Here is a 17,365-nt window from a genome sequence, read left to right as displayed (position 1 = left end):
CATTTGAAAATAAACATTCTTTTAAACTATGATTTTCCCAATTCGCTCTACTTTTTGTTTTCTCTTTATTATAATAATTCAACCTCAAAGAAATCCATTTAGCTTTCACAAAACAAAAACTTTTTAAATAAAAATATTTTAAAGTTAAGTGCACACTTAGCATGATAACGTTTATCCCCTCGTAAGGTGCTACCAGATGATCGAATATGGCGCAGCTGTGTGCAAATATGCGCACACAAATTTCGCCCCGTTCACATTTTTTTCAACGATTGTGTTTCGCCGTTTGTGTAGGGTGCTGGGGCTGGGTGCAGGCGGTGCTTAATTTGTTAATATTATCGGCAGTGGAGCTTAACACTTACTAAGCTAACAAGGCTTACAATTACTTTGCTTTAGTATCATGATTAGACATGTCAAGTTGATACCAAACCTCTCAGGGCCGCGCATCAGCAATCAGCATCAGCATTCCATGGACTTTTTGGTGACTCTGACTCCGAGTCCGACTCTGTCTTTGAATATCTTCTCCCACATCCTCCAGCTCCTACTCTCGATGTCGCTTTAAGTACCTACATATTTTGAAAGTAAAGTCCACACCGGAAATATGTATCGGGTGCATTTATTTTTTAGCTTGCCTGAAACAATCCATTGTGGTTTGCATGCACACAGGCCTTACATTGCAAAGGTACCGAACTACCTTCTAAATAGCATGCAGAACTAAGAGCAGATGCTGTCTTCTGCTTTTTTACTGAAAACGCTTGATCAAAACAGGAATATGGTCTCAGATTTGGCGAAAGTCACCCCAACCCTGATATCTAGTTTGGCCGATCTGCTTACCGAAGAGATGCTTACCGAAGAGATAGGATACGGGGGTAAGGGAGCAAACTAAGGATGCTTGTAGTGGCTACCCCCTCTCGTCATTTGTTCTGCGACATGTTGGTCATATCTTCTCTTGAACTGGTTGATGTTGTCGCTGGATACCACATGTTCTGGTAAACCGTTCCACATGTCGACCACTCTTGCTGAAAAGAACTTGTTGCGCTTTAGTGTTCGATGTCTTGGTTTGACGAGCTTCATCTGGTGTCCTCTAGTTCCCAGGTACCTGTCATCCAGCTTGAGGAATGTGCTGTCAACCTCAACTCTGTCCAGACCTTTCAGGATCTTGAAAGTTTGAAGCATATCTCCGCGCGTTCTTCGCTGCTCTAACGTTGTCAGCCCAAGAGCACTAAGTCGGTCTTCATATGGTAAATTTCTAAGTGAGGGAACCAGCTTTGTCGCTCTCCTCTGCACCTTTTCGAGCTTTTGAATGTCTTTTTTGAGATAGGGTGACCATGTCTGGATCGCAAACTCCATCCTGGGTCGAACCAGCGCCTTGTATAGTGGTGGAAGGATCTTGTCATTGAGGCATGTGAAAGTGCTCCTTATACGGCCCAACATGGAGTTTGCTGAGGACGCAGCTTTGGCAACTTGTGCTGAGGGCTTGAGATCTGTTGAAATCAGAACTCCAAGGTCCTTTTCTTGTTCAGAGTGAGCCAGTTGAACTCCTCCCATGCTGTAGCTGCAGTTGGGATTTCTGCTACCGAAGTTCATGACCTTGCATTTCTCCTGATTGAACTTGAGTAACCACCTGTTGCTCCACTCTTGTAGTTTATCCAGGTCTGCTTGGAGTTGCTGCTGATCCTCATTGCCTCTCATACGCCTGTAAATCTTGGCATCATCTGCGAAGAGCTTGCCCTCTGAGTGAACTTCATCAAGCAGGTCATTAATGTAGACAAGGAAGAGGATTGGCCCCAATACGCTGCCCTGTGGAACACCACTCCAGACTTTTCTCCAGCTTGAGAAACTTCCTCTTATGGTCACTCTCTGCTCTCGGTCTGTTAAGAATGACTTTATCCAGAGAAGTAGTGGGCCATCGATTCCTGCAGCCTTGAGTTTCGTTATCAGGTGATTATGTGGAACTGTGTCAAAAGCTTTACAGCAGTCTAGGTAGATGGCATCTACTGCGTCACCTTCATCAAGAGCATTTTGAACCTCATACAAGTACTCCAGAAGCTGGGTTGTGCATGATTTGCCAGACCGAAATCCATGTTGCTCCTTACAGAAGAAATTGAAACTTTCCAAGTGGGAAACCAGGTGGCCTTTCACAAGTCTCTCCAAAACCTTGCAAACTACTGATGTAAGGCTGATCGGTCTGTAGTTGAGTGGATCCGAACGGCAGCCCTTCTTATATATCGGAGTTACATTTGCCTTTTTCCAGTCACTTGGGATGCTTCCTGTACTCAGTGATTCCTGGAAAATCATTGTCAGAGGCTTGCTGACATTGGTTGCACAATTCTTGAGTAAAACTGGGTGGATTCTGTCAGGGCCAGGTGCAGATGGTTTGAGTTCGGAGAGTAGCTTTTGCACCTCAGCTTTGGTGATGCTGATGGATCATGGATGAGAGTTTATCCCCATTGAAAGCTGGTAAGTCTGGAGGCACATTGTCAGTCTTGACAAAAACCTTCTCAAAACTTTGATTCATTATTTCACAGGTCTCTTCAGGTGTGTTTGAAAGAAACCCTTGGTCATCCTTGACTGTGGTGACTTGTTCCTTTATGGTTGTTTTATTTCGAGCATATGCGTAGAAAGCCTTTGGATTCAGTTTTACCTCTCTGGACAATTCCAGCTCGTACTGGTATTTCGCCTCTCGTACACTCTTGGTTGCATTATTTCTTTTTTCTTTGTATATTCTAAACCATTTTGGGTTATTCTTCTTTCTGTATCTTTTCCAGGCTTCTTCCTTGTCAAGAATGTCTTTCATTACACTTTTTGTCATCCATTTCTTTTTCCTTTTTTCCATTTCTGCTGTTTTATGGCTGCTATGAATATCCTTTGTCATTGTCTTCAATGTACAAGCCTGCAAAGCAGCAATGAAAAATGTGTACAAGCCTGTAAAGCAGCAATGAAAAATGTTAGAGCCCTGCCTTTTAGTGCTCAACCATTACACTATGTTCTATGAATGTGATAATGTCATGTTTTGATGCTCGCATGTGTATAATTATTATTATCTCCATATTTTACATTCCAGGGTGTTTCCCTAGTCTGACTCTGATTTTGTTATTTGAGAATAAAGATGCTCTAACTGGAAGCACCAACACAACCACTCTCCTGCTGACAAGATGCTGATGGGACTGGTTTACATCCTCATCATTCCTGCCATTGGTAAGAATGCACACCAATATGTTGTTGTCTGGCTGCATACTTACTTGTATGTGTATTGTATTGACATGCTTGCTGACACACTTATGTGTGCTCTAAAAAACAGAAGGTGCAAAGGGAGGAAGAGGTGAAAAGGTGGAGGAAAGGAGCAAAAGAGAGGAAGAGAGACAGGGGAAGAGAGGAAAGGAAGGGATAGAAAGAGAGAAAGAGGGTGATAGGGAGTGAGAGGGAGAGAGAAAGAGAGAGAGGGGGAGGAGAGAGATAGCGGAATCAGAATAGAGACATAGATATTGAGGATTGAGATAGATGATGAGATATGGAAGATGGAAAGAGAGTGGGGAAAAGACTGAAAAGAGAGGTATATGAATCAGGAAGAGAATGAGAAATAGAAGATGAGCCCTGTCTGATGTTGATCAGTGTCATTTGTTCTGTGTCTGTCTCTTGCTTCTCTGACACTGACCAATGGCTCTCTGTTCTGAGTCTATTCTGACCAATGTCGTTCTGTCTGGGTCTATTCTGACCAATTATATTGCTCTCTGTTCTGTGTCTATTCTGAGTGATAGCTCTCTGTTCCGTGGCTGCTGAACATTTTCTCTGTAGTGTGTATTCTATTCTGACCGCCGCCCCTCCGCTGACCGATGCTGCAGCGGCGGCGGCGCGCGTGGACCTGACCAACGACGGTCCGGCGGTGGTGGGCGCGCCCATCATGTTCACGGCCACGGTGCTGCTGGATCCTGACGACGACCGGCCCGACGAGCTGGTCTACGAGTGGTCCGACAACGCATCGCCGAGACACTACAATAAGGTAGGGAACACTACAGCAGGTTAGGGCCAGAGACAACGCCTTGCAGATAGGACAGTCACTGGAGCAACGATTGTAAATGTATATTGTCGTTTTTGGTTACAGCTCCGGTAATAAACGACGATACGTGAGAACAAGATTAGATCACGTCGACGTCTGTTATTGCGTTGGTAATGCTGAATATTGTCGCTGTCCGCTGACTTGGCCGAACAATGTACTGAAAGTACGTCCAGTGTTCCCTAATGTTGCAACCCAGCTGTTCTGCTGAAAAGTTCATGTTGTATTTGTGTACTCGTTAACGGCTCATGTTAAAAAAAGTATAAACACAGTGCTGCGGCTCCAGCCAGTCTGCAGTGAAGTCACTGCCAGCTGGTACATGTCAACTGAGCAGGAGGGGTAAGGGGTGCGCCCCGGCTAGCAACGCCTACCTACTGTGGGGAGGGGAGGGTTGTGCTCCGGCTAGCAACTATAAACTGGGGGGAGGGAATCTGCGGAGGGTTGTCATGGCAGACGCTTGTGTTTCGGTCAGCAACTGTCTACTAAGGGGGAGGGGGCGAAGGGAAGGGGACTGTGGTGGATGCTTGCGCTCAGGTCGGCAACTGTCCGCCTCTTAGAATGGGGGGGGGGGGGGGGGTAGGCGGTTGCAACCACTCTACAACCTGCAGTGTACCCTTCTGCAGCAGCAAAGCCCCGGTGACCTTTCGAGTTTCGACCATATGGCAGTGCATGCGTCATAGCACGTCGATATTTAGGTCAGCAGAGGTCGTTATCGTTCCTGAAGTGATATTCATTACATCAAAGACATTTACATTTACATTACGTTGCTGAGCTCGCAACACTATTCACAAACTGTAGTCACTTACAAGGTGTTATATCTGTATGCGATATCCATGCAGCGGGATACGTCTCCACATGAAAGACTTCCATCGACCCCGTGCACATCGCTAAAACATGTCACATTTTTTCGTGAATTGGGTAACCTTCCATCCGAACTGATTCCATACCATTCAACCAACCCACGCTCCCATAAGCTCATTCAGCACGCTCTGTTGAAGACAGATCCCATGATTCGACCCGATGACCCCTAAACCCTCCCCAGCCGACCCAGCCGGGTCTCTGAACCCCTGACCCGACCACACCCCTCTACCTACGGCGCCAATGTCGGAAATAAGACCCTTTTCTGGTCCCAGTAGGGGCCAAAAGATTTCGTTCTCCTTTACAAATGTATACTTCGGCACATGGAATCTTCTAAAGCTGCCAGCCTTTATGATGAAAAACTGCTATTATTTCACCAAAATGTGGGTATAGTAATAGCACATGTTATCATTATCACATCTAGTAGGCAAAGCACATGGTTTTGCTGTTGGTTTTAGATACAAACTGACGGGTTCTCCGGGCAGATTTTAATTCTCCGGAACCAGGACCGAAAACGACAACTCCACCCCTCTACCCACGTCCCCTCCCCCTCTGCCCACAGTCGGATCCGACATCGTCTCTGACTGCCACGATGATGCTGCGGTTCGACGGCAACGACAGGTTCGGCGGCTACTACACAATGACTGTGAGAGTGAAGGAGCCGCGACTCATCCTGCCCGATCGGGTCATCGGAGAGGAGTCGACGCTGTACAGTATCACAGGTAAGAGAAGGAGGAGTCGACGCTGTACAGTATCACAGGTGAGAGAAGAAGGAGTCGACGCTGTACAGTATTACAGGTAAGAGATGGCGCAGTCGACGCTGTACAGTATCGCAGGTAAGACAAGGAGGAGTCGACGCTGTACAGTATTACAGGTGAGAACCACGCAGGGGAGTCGCCTTCATAGCATCATAGGTGAGAGCCGGCCTTAATAACAGCGTTTGTAAAGCTTTGACGTCTTCTTTGTCGCGACGGCTAGACGTGTTTAGCCAGTTGAAGCATTTGTGTCATAATTCATCGAGACGTGTCCGATGCTGGAGGGATGTCAAGTGGTATCGGGGATGAACGTTACCCATACTCTTATATATTGCGGTGCAGATGTACACAATTTTAGTGTTTTATTGCTACCAAGCGTATAGGAGCGATAGACACACGGCGTATGCCTCGTTCCTCGCCACGGCTTAGCCCTAACAGCAAGCGCTCTACCTGCATTGTACTTCTTCCAGTACCTCTACCTATACTTCACCGGCAGTGTATTGTACCTGCTATCTACCCGTGCCCCCAGTATACCTGAACGGCGGCATCGAGCTCTCCCAGCCGGGTGTCACTCCGCGCGAGCCCGGCCACGTCAGCATGATGAACGAAACTCTGCTCAGTGTCAATTTCCACGACCCTCACCATTTCATTGAGTCAGCCACCAAGGTGGAGTACTTCTGGAGCGTCAACGATAAGATCAACCTGGGACCGTTCGCCGACCCCACGCTGGGGTGAGTTAGGGAGAGGATGAGGGAAAGGGAGAGGGAGGATGGCTGGGATTTGTGGAGCGGGGAGGGAGTTGGAAGGATGGGAATGATTTTTAAAATTTAACGCTATAGGAAAAAGGGAACGTGGTAGGATGGGAGGAAGGGATGGAATGGGGTGTTGGGAGGGAAGGTGGTGAGATGAGAAGGAGGACTGTCGGAATCGGAGGGAGATACGCGCGGTTTGAGAGAATATGAGTGTGCTGGGAGGGAGCGCACACGCAGCGGGACAATGTACCAAGAGTGTGCGATGGGGTGCGGTAGCTGCGTCTGACCAGTCTGAATAATATCTGCGATATATCTTACGAAGCCACAACGTCACAATTGATCTATAGTGTTGACACATTTTTGAAGGTTAATGCTGTATATCCCGTAATATCCTTTTTTAAATTTTCTTGGTTTCATGATTCTTTTTACCTCGGTTCTTTTTTTGTGAATAAGAGCCGGATCTGAAACATGAGTCATTGTATTTGATCTTTTTATGTGTATTATAATCCTGATGTGCTATCCCTCAGGTACAACATGACGCGGGTCGGTGAGAACTTTGTGCGCTGTATCGCAGTGGCGCACTTCAACCTCAGCACAGAGCAGGCCCGCGCCGGGGACGCCACCACTAAATGGGGGCTCTTTGAGCTCACATTCAATGTGGATGGTACGTTAGGGAGGGGGAGTCAGGGGAGCATTGTGTTTCTTTGATAATATATTCTGGTTGAATAATGTTTTGTTCTCAATTTGTAAGAGGGGTTCTTGGCACGTGTCTCACAGAATATATCGTGTTTTACGGAAAACTTGATTTCTGTGGTTACGTATTTGCTGTCAAAACACCAACATACAATTTCCCTTTGTCACGTGATTCACCGTCCGACCTCTGACCTTTGGTCACGTGTTCCAGCGCCCATCACTTTGGTGAATGTCTCCGGTAACAACTGGCTGAAACACGGCGAACTTCTGAACCTGACCGTTCATTGTAACGGTACAGGGCCTTGGGAGTACTGCGTGGCTGTCTACACCGGCCGATACAACGTCACAGGTGGGTTTCTGACGTCATAAGGGGGCCAGCTGTAACGGTACAGGGCCTTGGGAGTTGTCTGTACTGCGTGGCTCTCTACACCGGCAGATACAACGTCACAGGTGGGTCGGTGTGACGTAACAAAGGGGTCTAACACACTGGGCCTTGGGAGTACTGCATGGAAGTCTACACCGGCAGATATAACGTCACAGGTGGGTCTGTGTAGTCTGCGACGTCATAACATAAGGGGTCTGCAGCTCGTCTATTAGTGATAACAGCGATCGAATGTCTTGTCAAACCAGTTCCGATTTCTTGGCACAAAGACCAGACAGAGGTCTATGCTTGACACATGAGATGTTGTGAACATTAATAAGAGATCCGATTCGAACCCATCTCTCGCTTTTTGGCCGACTTGGCACTTTAGTGTTTATTTGGTAGGCGTTACCATATAGTAACTGTTTTGTTCATAACCTTCTTCGGAATTCGTGTGGTGATGTGTTGTTATAATGGATGTTAGTATGTAGTCGGAATTTGGTCTCGCTGACATCACTCTGTTACGCTAACTTTTCTGTTTCGCTGCCTCAGACACCGTTCTAGCTGTATTAAATATGTTACTGCTCGGCGCTTTTTTGTGCGTCGTTTTTCTCCACTGGCCTGTTCTGACATCGTTCTGTTCACTGTTTTACTCTAATAAAGCCATTCTCTTCTGAATGCCGTTAGGTTCTTAACCCGCGCCGCGCCGGGGGGGGGGGGTGTTTGAACACCCCCCCCCTGCGGTTTTTCGCAGATATCTCAAAAACGCTCCGCCGTTTTTGGCACACCTGTTCGTGCATCTTTTCCGCATATGTTGTGAAAATTTGAGACCCAGGTCACCTTAGGTCAGGTCACCAGGTCACGACTTGGACCTCACCTCAGAAAAAGTAAGAATGCTCGTCATAGCTACACCGATTGATCGATTGCCTTGAAACTTTCAGCGATTGATTAGAACAAAATTATCTATAAAATGTATATCTCGGAATTTTGATATCGGTGACATAAGGTCAGGTCAATTTTGCGACCTCTCCATTAATATAAGGGGCATTCCACGATAGATCGTACCACTTTTTTCCAATTTGACACCCTCATCTCTCGGATTTTAGCGATAATTGGTCTAAGGGGTAATCAGGGGCTCTGAATCCTCCTGTAACAATTCCAGGCTTATCAGATGAGTGGTTTTTGAGTTATAGTGTATAACATGTTTTGGATCTTGCGTTGCAGCCCCAAGTTTGGCGGGCTGTAACTCTAAGACGGATAATCCAAATGCCAAATGCTATACGGCATTGAACTTGCATTGAAACAAAGAATAATATGCATTTTTAAAATTTTGAAATATATACTATTTTTGATATATAACACCTTGAGTTTCCTTTCATTTGCATTTTTATGCCTTTGGGACCAAACTTTTTCGAATTTTATTTACTTAAAAACATTTTTGGATCATTTTTAAGTAGTATGCAAAAAATTAGGAAGGTGTTCTTTCTATAAATGTACTTATTTTGCGTCACCGTAATGGTCTCGAATTGTGATTTCGGAAGAGAGCCTACAAATGGTGTGGTAAAGCTGCCTAGTGACATCACTGGTTACTGAGAGTTCAGTTGAAGTCATTTTTGCCTCACTTTTGCATTGTTGATCTTGCGTGACGTCATTCGTACGTCACTAGGGTCATAAGAGTTTTTCGTCAATAACTCCGATCAAACTGAGCTAGAGAAACGGGAAAGCTACCAATGGACTCGGGAAGACCTTGCGAATCGAATGATGTGCAATATGCTCTCATTCACTCAGCTTCGTGGCCTGACTCGACTGTTAACCATCTCTGTGACGGCGCTGTTTGTCCAGCGCCGCGCCGCGCTGGTTGGCTTTGCCGCGGACTCGGGCGGTCACGTGATGCCCGGGGGCTGGCTGCCGGCTGGGCCGCCCGGTCGGGGAGCGGAGCCAAATACACGGCAGTGTGCTGACCCGAGGTCAGCGACTTAAGCTGACTTCACCAGAACAAACAGTATACCATTCGACGCGCCGGAGCTAGGCAAACACAAAGATGCTAAAATCGCGGCTCTGCGACCATTTGTTGCGAAGTTATCTATAAAAACCGGACCCGTAATTTGGGTCACTTGAAATGACCTCAGGGGTCACCAATGAACCCGAGACCATAAAATGTGGTATTATTCGATGGATCTTGTAACGGCGCACATGCTCGTTTTTTCCGCAAGGTTCTAGCTCCATTAGAGGCGAAACGGCGAGCTGGGGTCGTACCGACTCCCCGGAAACCCATTTTGTATACATTTAATTGAGGAACTTATAGAAAGAACACCTTTCTAATTTTTTGCATGTCGATTTTAAAGGACCTGAGGTTTATTTTGAAGAAATAAAAATGGCAAAAAATTTGGTCCCAAGGTCCATTATAGACAATTTAAAAAAATACTACGACTTTTTTCAATATGTTAAGGCTTTCTTTCCAATTTTAAAAATACTGTGTTTATCTTTGATTCATCGTTATAGTTAAAAGCTGTTTACCGTTTGTTGCTTGCTTAGCTCGTTTTTGAGTTATAGCTCATCAAACTCACCCTTACAATCTGATGTTAAGAAAATATTATGCAATATAACTCAAAAAGTTTTCATCTGAGAAGTCTTATATTTTGGCAGGTGTTTTTGGAGCCTATGATTACCCCTTGTACCAATTTTCATTCAAATCTGAGAGATGAGGGTGACGGGCCTGGTACGATCTATCGTGGAATGCCCCATAAGTCAATGGGAGAAAATTGAAAAGCGTCTGTTTTGCACGAACGCTATTCTAAGCGCTGTTCGGCAGCCGGCTATTTTGTGTGCAGGGTATGACGTATTTTGCGAGCCGACGTCACAGGCGGTGACGTCGGCTCGCGCGCGAGCCGAGCGCCAACGACAAACTAACGGGAACTCTCGGACACCCTCGGGGCATAAACCGCGGAGTAGCATATTGAGCGAGTCTTATAAGGAAAATTCATATTTTTTCGTTTCACAAAAGATAATCAGGGTGTCTCTTACCTTTTTACATATCATTTAGGCTTACCTAACACTTCAGTTGCCAAATATCTGCAATTTATTCAAGCGAAGGTATTTTTAGTAAATATCAATGGTATAGACCGAAATCTTTTGAATAAAAACTCCAACCAACAGAAATAAAAATAACTTAATTTATTCAAACCATTTCCTCAAAATAAACAACATAAAAACTCACTTTTACACACATCATTCATAATAAAGCATACTAACACGCCGCTTTTGACAATTGCGGCGTCGAGTGGCGCGCTGCTAGCGCTCTTTTTCGATCGCAGAGACCCTGCACGCGCGCGAGCACACTACGTCACGTCCGGGGGGCACAGGTATATGAAAAATCGCAGTGACGTAACACTTTTCTCGCTTCTCATTGGTCAATAGCCCGTTGCCGGGGTAACGTGCACGTATGTGAGCGCGGGCAAGAGTACTAGCCGGCCGCCGATCAGGGCCCTAGACACTCTCAAACATCGAGATGTAGGTAAAATGGACACACTGAACCGGAAAATGGCAACTGTGACCCCTCGTTATGTCCCCGAGGTCATCTCAGGTCACGAACAGAATCTAACAGTTTTTCGCTAATAACTTCTGATTGAGACGTGCTAGAGCGCTAAAAACGCCTTAGATGTGTTCGGCTCGACGTTGCGGATCGACGGATATGCAACATGACCTTTTCCGGTCAGGTCATGACCTTGACCTGAGGTCAAATTTTCAAGTTGACCTTTCAAGGTCAAATTATAGTTCATTCGACGCGTCTCGACGAGAGGAACACGATGGTGGCAAAAGTAATGTCATGGCTCTTTTGAGTCAAAAGTTATTGCCGAAAAAACGTCTTTCGTAAAAACGGCTATTTTTGGAGTTTTTGCCCTCTGGAGACAAAACCGTCAAATCTGAGAACATTACTCAGAAAGGTCTGTAAAAGGGCTATCGAATGCGCTTTTCTGCGGCGCTGTGGCTCTATCGGTTCCCGAGATAGCCGTTGGCAGTTTCCAAAATGTTGAAATAGCCAACATTTTACCTTTGGTGACCTCTGGTGACCTGACCTTTGACCTGACCCAAAAAATTACCGAAGTGTTTTCGTCCTTATTTTGGACGTTCTTTCGATTGCCGCTTACCGCGTGTCGCTACGTGGCCCAGGAGCCGAGTTAGAAAGGGGGGAGGGGTGTTCAGACACCCCCGGCCCGGCGCGGAATCTCAGAGCACCGGCCCGGCGCGGGTTAACGTTTCTGTGACTCTACCGTCAGGTAACGAGACGTGTTCGAACCCGATTCCGACCGACGACTGCACGGTACCGATTCTGCGCTACCTGCGGGATAACGGTACCTACACGGCGGTCAGCGTGCTGAGTAACGCCGTCAGCCGGCGTGTCACGCCCGTGGCCATTACTGTCTACACAGGTAAATAGAGGGCAGAATTAGTGACATGATGAGACATGACTGATTTATGTGTGACGAGACATGATACATGAGTGACATGAGTGAGACATGATTTGATATATTGGAGGCTCGAGCGATAATGACTGTGAAGTTGTCCTTGTATGTAATAGACATCTAACCCATTAGTGGTCACTGAGTTTTGTTTTGTTTTTGTTTCGTGTATTTTTTTTTTTTTTTTTTGACTGCCCATTTACCAAGATCGGTCACTGGACAATGCATTACATAGTCACCAGTGCGTTGACCCTCCCTGGTTCTGTAGACTTACATAACGATACTGGCTATTGTAGTCTGGCACGATAATTAAACTGCATAGTTGACATTGATTTATTGCGCATCTTCAGTATTTGATTGTCTTTTGCCCGTATGCATCTTGCAAATGGCTGAAACATGCGCTGCACGGCCACCGGTTGATGTTACATCCACAAGTCCCATATGATTATCCAGGCTCGAACGTTTTCTTACTGTTTTGTGAGCGGTCTTTTCGTAGGTTAATCATGAATATCATTTTTACCGGACGAATCGTGTATTTGTTCGTATGTGATTGTTGACACAGTCTTTTTAACGGTGACACAAATGACACAAACACGGTGTATCGGTGTTTTTGTCATTGTGTACCCGTGTTTATGCTGACAAGTGTCGGTTGTCTGTTTGTAGCGGTCCTCCGGCCACAGCTTTCGTGCTACATTATACCACAATGGCGCGTGTTTGTCACTTTTAGTGCGCGTGTCTGTGTCCATGTGTGACATGTGAGTCTGTGTATGTGTCCCCATGTCCGTCCCGTGTATGGTGCTCATACGACTGACCTTGTTATAGTTATTCTCTCGTTTGCAGCGGTCCGCCCGCAGTGCTATCGTACTCGTACTATATCATACCGCTGAGGTGCGCGTGTTTATATATTTGTGTGTGTCACTGTGTTTGTTTACATTGACCCTGTATCCTCTTTCTCAGCGGTTCGCCGTCCACAACTATCGTACTACATCATACCACTGAGCTGCGCGTGCTTGTGTTAATGTCTATGTTGACCAGGTTTCCGCTGTCTCTTTTTTCCGCAGCGGTTCGCCGTCCACAACTATCGTACTACATCATACCACTGAGCTGCGCGCTGGCTGCCATCGCCTTCATCCTGTTCGGATCAATCAAACTGATCAAATCAAACAGAGAGTGAGTACATTGGACTCTGTCGCGCGCCCTTTCGTGTCCAAATGTTATGCTGGCTTGAGGCAACGAGAACAGGACAGGACGAAGAGTGGATAGGACAATCTATTATATATGTTTGATAGAATTATACACCCCAAACGAACAGCTACGAAGTATTGAGTTGGTTACAAAGAAGCAAAGTACTTTGAGCGAATGGCTTGCTATATCATAACAACTATGTTTTCGACGTCTTGCAGAAATGCGACGCTGTACAAAGCTGTCAGAGATTGAGTGTGAAAAGATGGCATTCAAATATTATTTAACCAGTATAACGCCTTTTGGGGCGACTAACGGAGCGAGCGAGAGGGTGGGCCTTGCACGTGCGAAATTTCGAGAATGTACCTCCAACTGACTTGTGCACGGCACCTTACTAGCCGGTCTCTAGCGATGTGCCAAATTTGAGCACAATCGGCCCAGCCGTTCTCGAGATCTGGAAACGACCCCTTCACGTGCGCACGTGCAGCAGCACTCCATCTCTGGCACATGGATATGCAGTGCCTAGTGGGTGCCTACCTACATGCCAACTTTCAGCGCAATTGGCCAAGTAGTTACCGAGATATTGCAACAATTACAAAACTGACACCTCTTCGTTTTGCACGTGGCACGTGCATAAGGGGTCACCCACATGCATCGGGAATAGTCCAATACTTGGTAGAAGGAATGAAGCTACCCTACAAAAATTACCGCGTGTAAATCGGTCAAGTGGTTGCTGATATATACATAAGCCTCGCAAAAGCGTCCGCACGGCCGGCCGGCCGGCCGGCCGCTCATACTCAGAAATTTCCGTTGATTTAAGGAAAGACTCCGCTCGCTTCGCTCGCTCCGTAATCATTACGGAGCGAGCGAAGCGAGCGTAGTCTTTCCTTAGATTAACGGAAATTTCTGAGTATGAGCGGCCGGCCGGCCGGCCGGCCGGCCGTGCGGACGCTTTTGCGAGGCTTATATCTCAGCAACCACTTGACCGATTTACATGCGGTAATTTTTGTAGGGTAGCTTCATTCCTTCTACCAAGTATTGGACTATTCCCGATGCATTTGGGTGACCCCTTATGCACGTGCCACGTGCAAAACGAAGAGGTGTCAGTTTTGTAATTGTTGCAATATCTCGGTAACTACTTGGCCGATTGCGCTGAAAGTTGGCATGTAGGTAGGCACCCACTAGGCACTGCATATCCATGTGCCAGAGTTGGGGTGCTGCTGCACGTGCGCACGTGCAGGGGTCGTTTCCAGATCTCGAGAACGGCTCGACCGATTGCGCTCAAATTTGGTACACGGTTAGGGACCAGTTAGTAGCGTGCCGTGCACAAGTCAGTTGGGACCCATTTTGCACGTGCGCACGTGCAGGGTGCCGCTCCCAGATCTCGAGAACGGCTGGGCCGATTGTGCTCAAATTTGGCACATCGCTAGAAACCGGTCAGTAGGGTGCCGTGCACAAGTCAGTTGGAGGTACCCCCTCGAAATTTCGCACGTGCAAGACTCACCCCCTCGCTCGCTCCGTTAGTCGCCCCAAAAGGCGCTATACTGGTAGTTATGAACTCGCCGACAAACATTCATTCATCCCTCCCCGCTCTTTTCCTTTTTCAGCTACAACCTGGAGATAGCCGACTTCGACTTCAGCCAGCCGGGCGAGGCGGCGGCGCCTCCATCGTTCGGTCGTCGCCTGCTGGTCAGTATGTGGCCGGGCGGCGCGCGAAGGGCCACGGGCTCTGCAGGCGCTACCGCCGGGGCAGAGTCAGACGCCATCCTACCGCGCGGGAGGACCCGGCGCAGGAGCTATGGGCTCGTGGAGGATTATGAGGAGGATTGATTGGGAGGGAGGACTGAGACTAGGAGGTCGGGCGGGATATTGGAGGGATGAGTTGTACGGGAGCACAGATGAGAAGTGGGATATGTTCGACGGAATTGGATTTGGTCGAACAGGATTAGGCCGGACAGGAGTGGAATCATTGGTCGGACAGTTTTGGATAGGTCTGACAGAGAAGCGATATAAGACCTAGGGAAGTGCCACAACGGATTCAGAAGTGATCTTCATTACAGTAAATCTGTCTGCTTCTGAGGAGGAGGTTGTTCCGATGAAAGAACCGAGAATGAAGAAAGGGTCTTCCCCGATTGTAGCCCACAGGGCGTCACTAGCGCTCTCCCCTTGTCGAGTCACTGTGAGTGGACCAATGTTGGTGGGATGACTTCCTGAGCCCACCTGAGCCGTGTGTTCAGTCCGATCGAGTCTATGATATTTAGGCGGTGTACTTTTGTGTATTCGCAATCGCTATGATGGTTATAAGGCCTCTCGTAGCGTGTGCCTAGCCTGCTAGAGTCATGCGGGGCCCGATAACTTTGCGCGGAGTTTGTTTATGTGTGTGGATAGTTCCGAGTTGACGCCCAAAGCCGTATAACTGAGTCTGTTATTTATTCCACCTCTTGTTCTGTCCTGTGAGCTTATCAATGCCATATTAGTCTGTCTTTTCCCTGGAAGCGTGATAGTCTGTAGGTCTTACAATGAGCCAGAACACACAAAAGAAGCAGGAGGGAAGATCCGGTGTTAGTGGCAGCATTCTACATGTTGTCATTGGTCACGGCTTAGAAAACGGTTGTACCCACTAGCATCGGGATCTGCTGTTACATCCTGCTTCATCCTTCCTCAGTATTACCCTCATTTACGTAAATTACTCTTGTTTAACCATGACTGTGCACTGCGTCTCTTTTCAAATCGTGTGCTCATTATGCGGCGTTTCACAGAATCTTTTGGAGTAATCCAGAATGCGTTTTGAATTCATGCGGGACTATTTTTTCCGTGTTGCCATATCGGTCTTGCTCTAGTTATGTTATGATGCGATGTTGTATCTGTGATTTTCTTCTATGTACTAGGAAATGAATCATTGCCATCGAACACACGGTATGAGTGTTCTATGTGAAATGTCTTGTCTTCTAAGAGTCATGCGGATCTAGAGTCGCTAGCTCAAGATCCCCGGGGCTCCCATTTGATGCGAGTGCCACTGTGGATTTCCGCTGTCTGCTTCGAGCCGTCTGTGCTATCCTGCTATTCGCCAGAGCCGTGGGTTTTCTGCCGGATCTGCGAGTGATAAAAGGGCTTAGGGCGAATCCATGATGCACTTTGCGCGCTATATCATTCGCTCTATCGCCTGTTTTCCGTAAGCGTAGAGGGAGTTTTCTGTATGCATGCATGCTCGTGTACATTAATATGCCACTGCGTACTGTTAGCTATGCAGTGAAGGTATCGGTTGGTAGGAGCTCTTCGAACACTGCTTGGTTCAGAGTTCAGACGTATGGTCTGCCCGAAAACGACTTGTGTGCTGAGCCAAACGACCCCGAAACGTTCTTTTAGAGTGAGCTAGATTTCGGACACATTCACCCGCCAGTACGGAAATTAACCAGCGTGAAAGATTGCTTTGTTTAGCTTGGAGGTCTGTCGCTGGTTGAATTCCCCTACATTTAATTGTGTCGCCAACAGTGATTCAATGTAGTGTGTACTTGACTTGGGACCTGAATGTCGCGTTAAATTTATCGTGTGTATTGTCACAGGCGCTAGATCGCCAAACTCGCCCCAAGAGGCAGTCTATTTCCCGGGGCGAAACCAATGTATCCGCTGACTTTTATTAACAATATGTTACGACCCCTTGTGTATGTATTGCATGCCAAGTATCAAAACGTGTTGTTGGTCTGTGCTTCTTTCTTTGCCCCATAAGTCGTAATTATTTCACAATTCGAACAATTCGGTCTCCTCTCAATGATTTCAGTCAGCATTTTTGCGCACGGGAACACTCCGCGTTCTTCTAGGCCGCGTTTCTCGCCTCTAGCTGTTTCGGCGCTCCTTCAGCCTGTGTTCATTGTTTCCTCTATCCGCGTTTGGCGTGTGTGTAACTGAGTGTTCGCAGTTCGGCCGTCTTTCATAACCCAACTGAACTGCGAAACGATAGTGTGTGCGTGTGTGCGGGGTCTGTCGAATATACACTATTGTCCAAATATACGAAATATACATTATTATGACCCATGTTTCGAGACGTACCGAATGTGGTATTGACAACTTTGTGTCGAGGTGGGAAAACAGCCAGATGCTTCGCATAAGCATTCTCATTGCCTTCTCCTAGGCTCAAGGGTTCACACTTTCCAGGTTCCGTGCTTATAAGAGCTGTATCACGGAACCCTACAACCCGTCGCGTATTGGCTTGGCGGCACTCGGTATTCACGAAACTTAGACATCATTGCCAATTA

General features: G+C 47.0%; 1 protein-coding gene across 5 annotated transcripts; it reads left to right on the top strand.

The window, feature by feature from the left end:
* Positions 1–231: 231 nt before the first annotated feature.
* LOC122393090 lies at positions 232–17,146 on the top strand. 5 transcript variants are annotated; one of them, XM_043388721.1, is made up of 11 exons: positions 295–314; positions 3,062–3,195; positions 3,840–3,997; positions 5,472–5,603; positions 5,642–5,669; positions 6,194–6,395; positions 6,944–7,080; positions 7,321–7,458; positions 11,748–11,900; positions 12,992–13,100; positions 14,720–17,146. In XM_043388721.1, the coding sequence occupies exons 2-11, from the start codon at positions 3,153–3,155 to the stop codon at positions 14,940–14,942; spliced, it is 1,323 nt and encodes a 440-aa protein (XP_043244656.1). In that variant the 5' UTR covers positions 295–314; positions 3,062–3,152; the 3' UTR covers positions 14,943–17,146. The 5 variants fall into 5 exon arrangements, with proteins under 5 accessions (XP_043244653.1, XP_043244655.1, XP_043244654.1 ...); XM_043388718.1 differs by lacking the exons at positions 295–314; positions 5,642–5,669 and adding an exon at positions 232–287 and having other exon boundaries at positions 5,472–5,631; XM_043388720.1 differs by lacking the exons at positions 295–314; positions 5,642–5,669 and adding an exon at positions 268–292 and having other exon boundaries at positions 5,472–5,631.
* Positions 17,147–17,365: the final 219 nt, after the last annotated feature.

The sequence above is a fragment of the Amphibalanus amphitrite genome, unplaced genomic scaffold, assembly GCF_019059575.1.
Source record: "Amphibalanus amphitrite isolate SeventyFive unplaced genomic scaffold, NRLGWU_Aamphi_draft 000515F_arrow, whole genome shotgun sequence".
In the NCBI taxonomy this organism is placed as follows: domain Eukaryota; kingdom Metazoa; phylum Arthropoda; class Thecostraca; order Balanomorpha; family Balanidae; genus Amphibalanus; species Amphibalanus amphitrite.
The sequence above is the reverse complement of the archived record's forward strand: the minus strand, read 5'-3'. Positions and strand labels throughout refer to the sequence as shown.

Excerpts from the sequence above, each read along its gene's own strand:
- LOC122393090 (XM_043388718.1), top strand. The coding sequence starts at position 3,153 with ATGCTGATGGGACTGGTTTACATCCTCATCATTCCTGCCATTG. Across the intron at positions 6,396-6,943 it reads TTCGCCGACCCCACGCTGGG|GTACAACATGACGCGGGTCG; the intron begins GTGAGTTAGGGA and ends GCTATCCCTCAG. Across the intron at positions 13,101-14,719 it reads CTGATCAAATCAAACAGAGA|CTACAACCTGGAGATAGCCG; the intron begins GTGAGTACATTG and ends TTCCTTTTTCAG.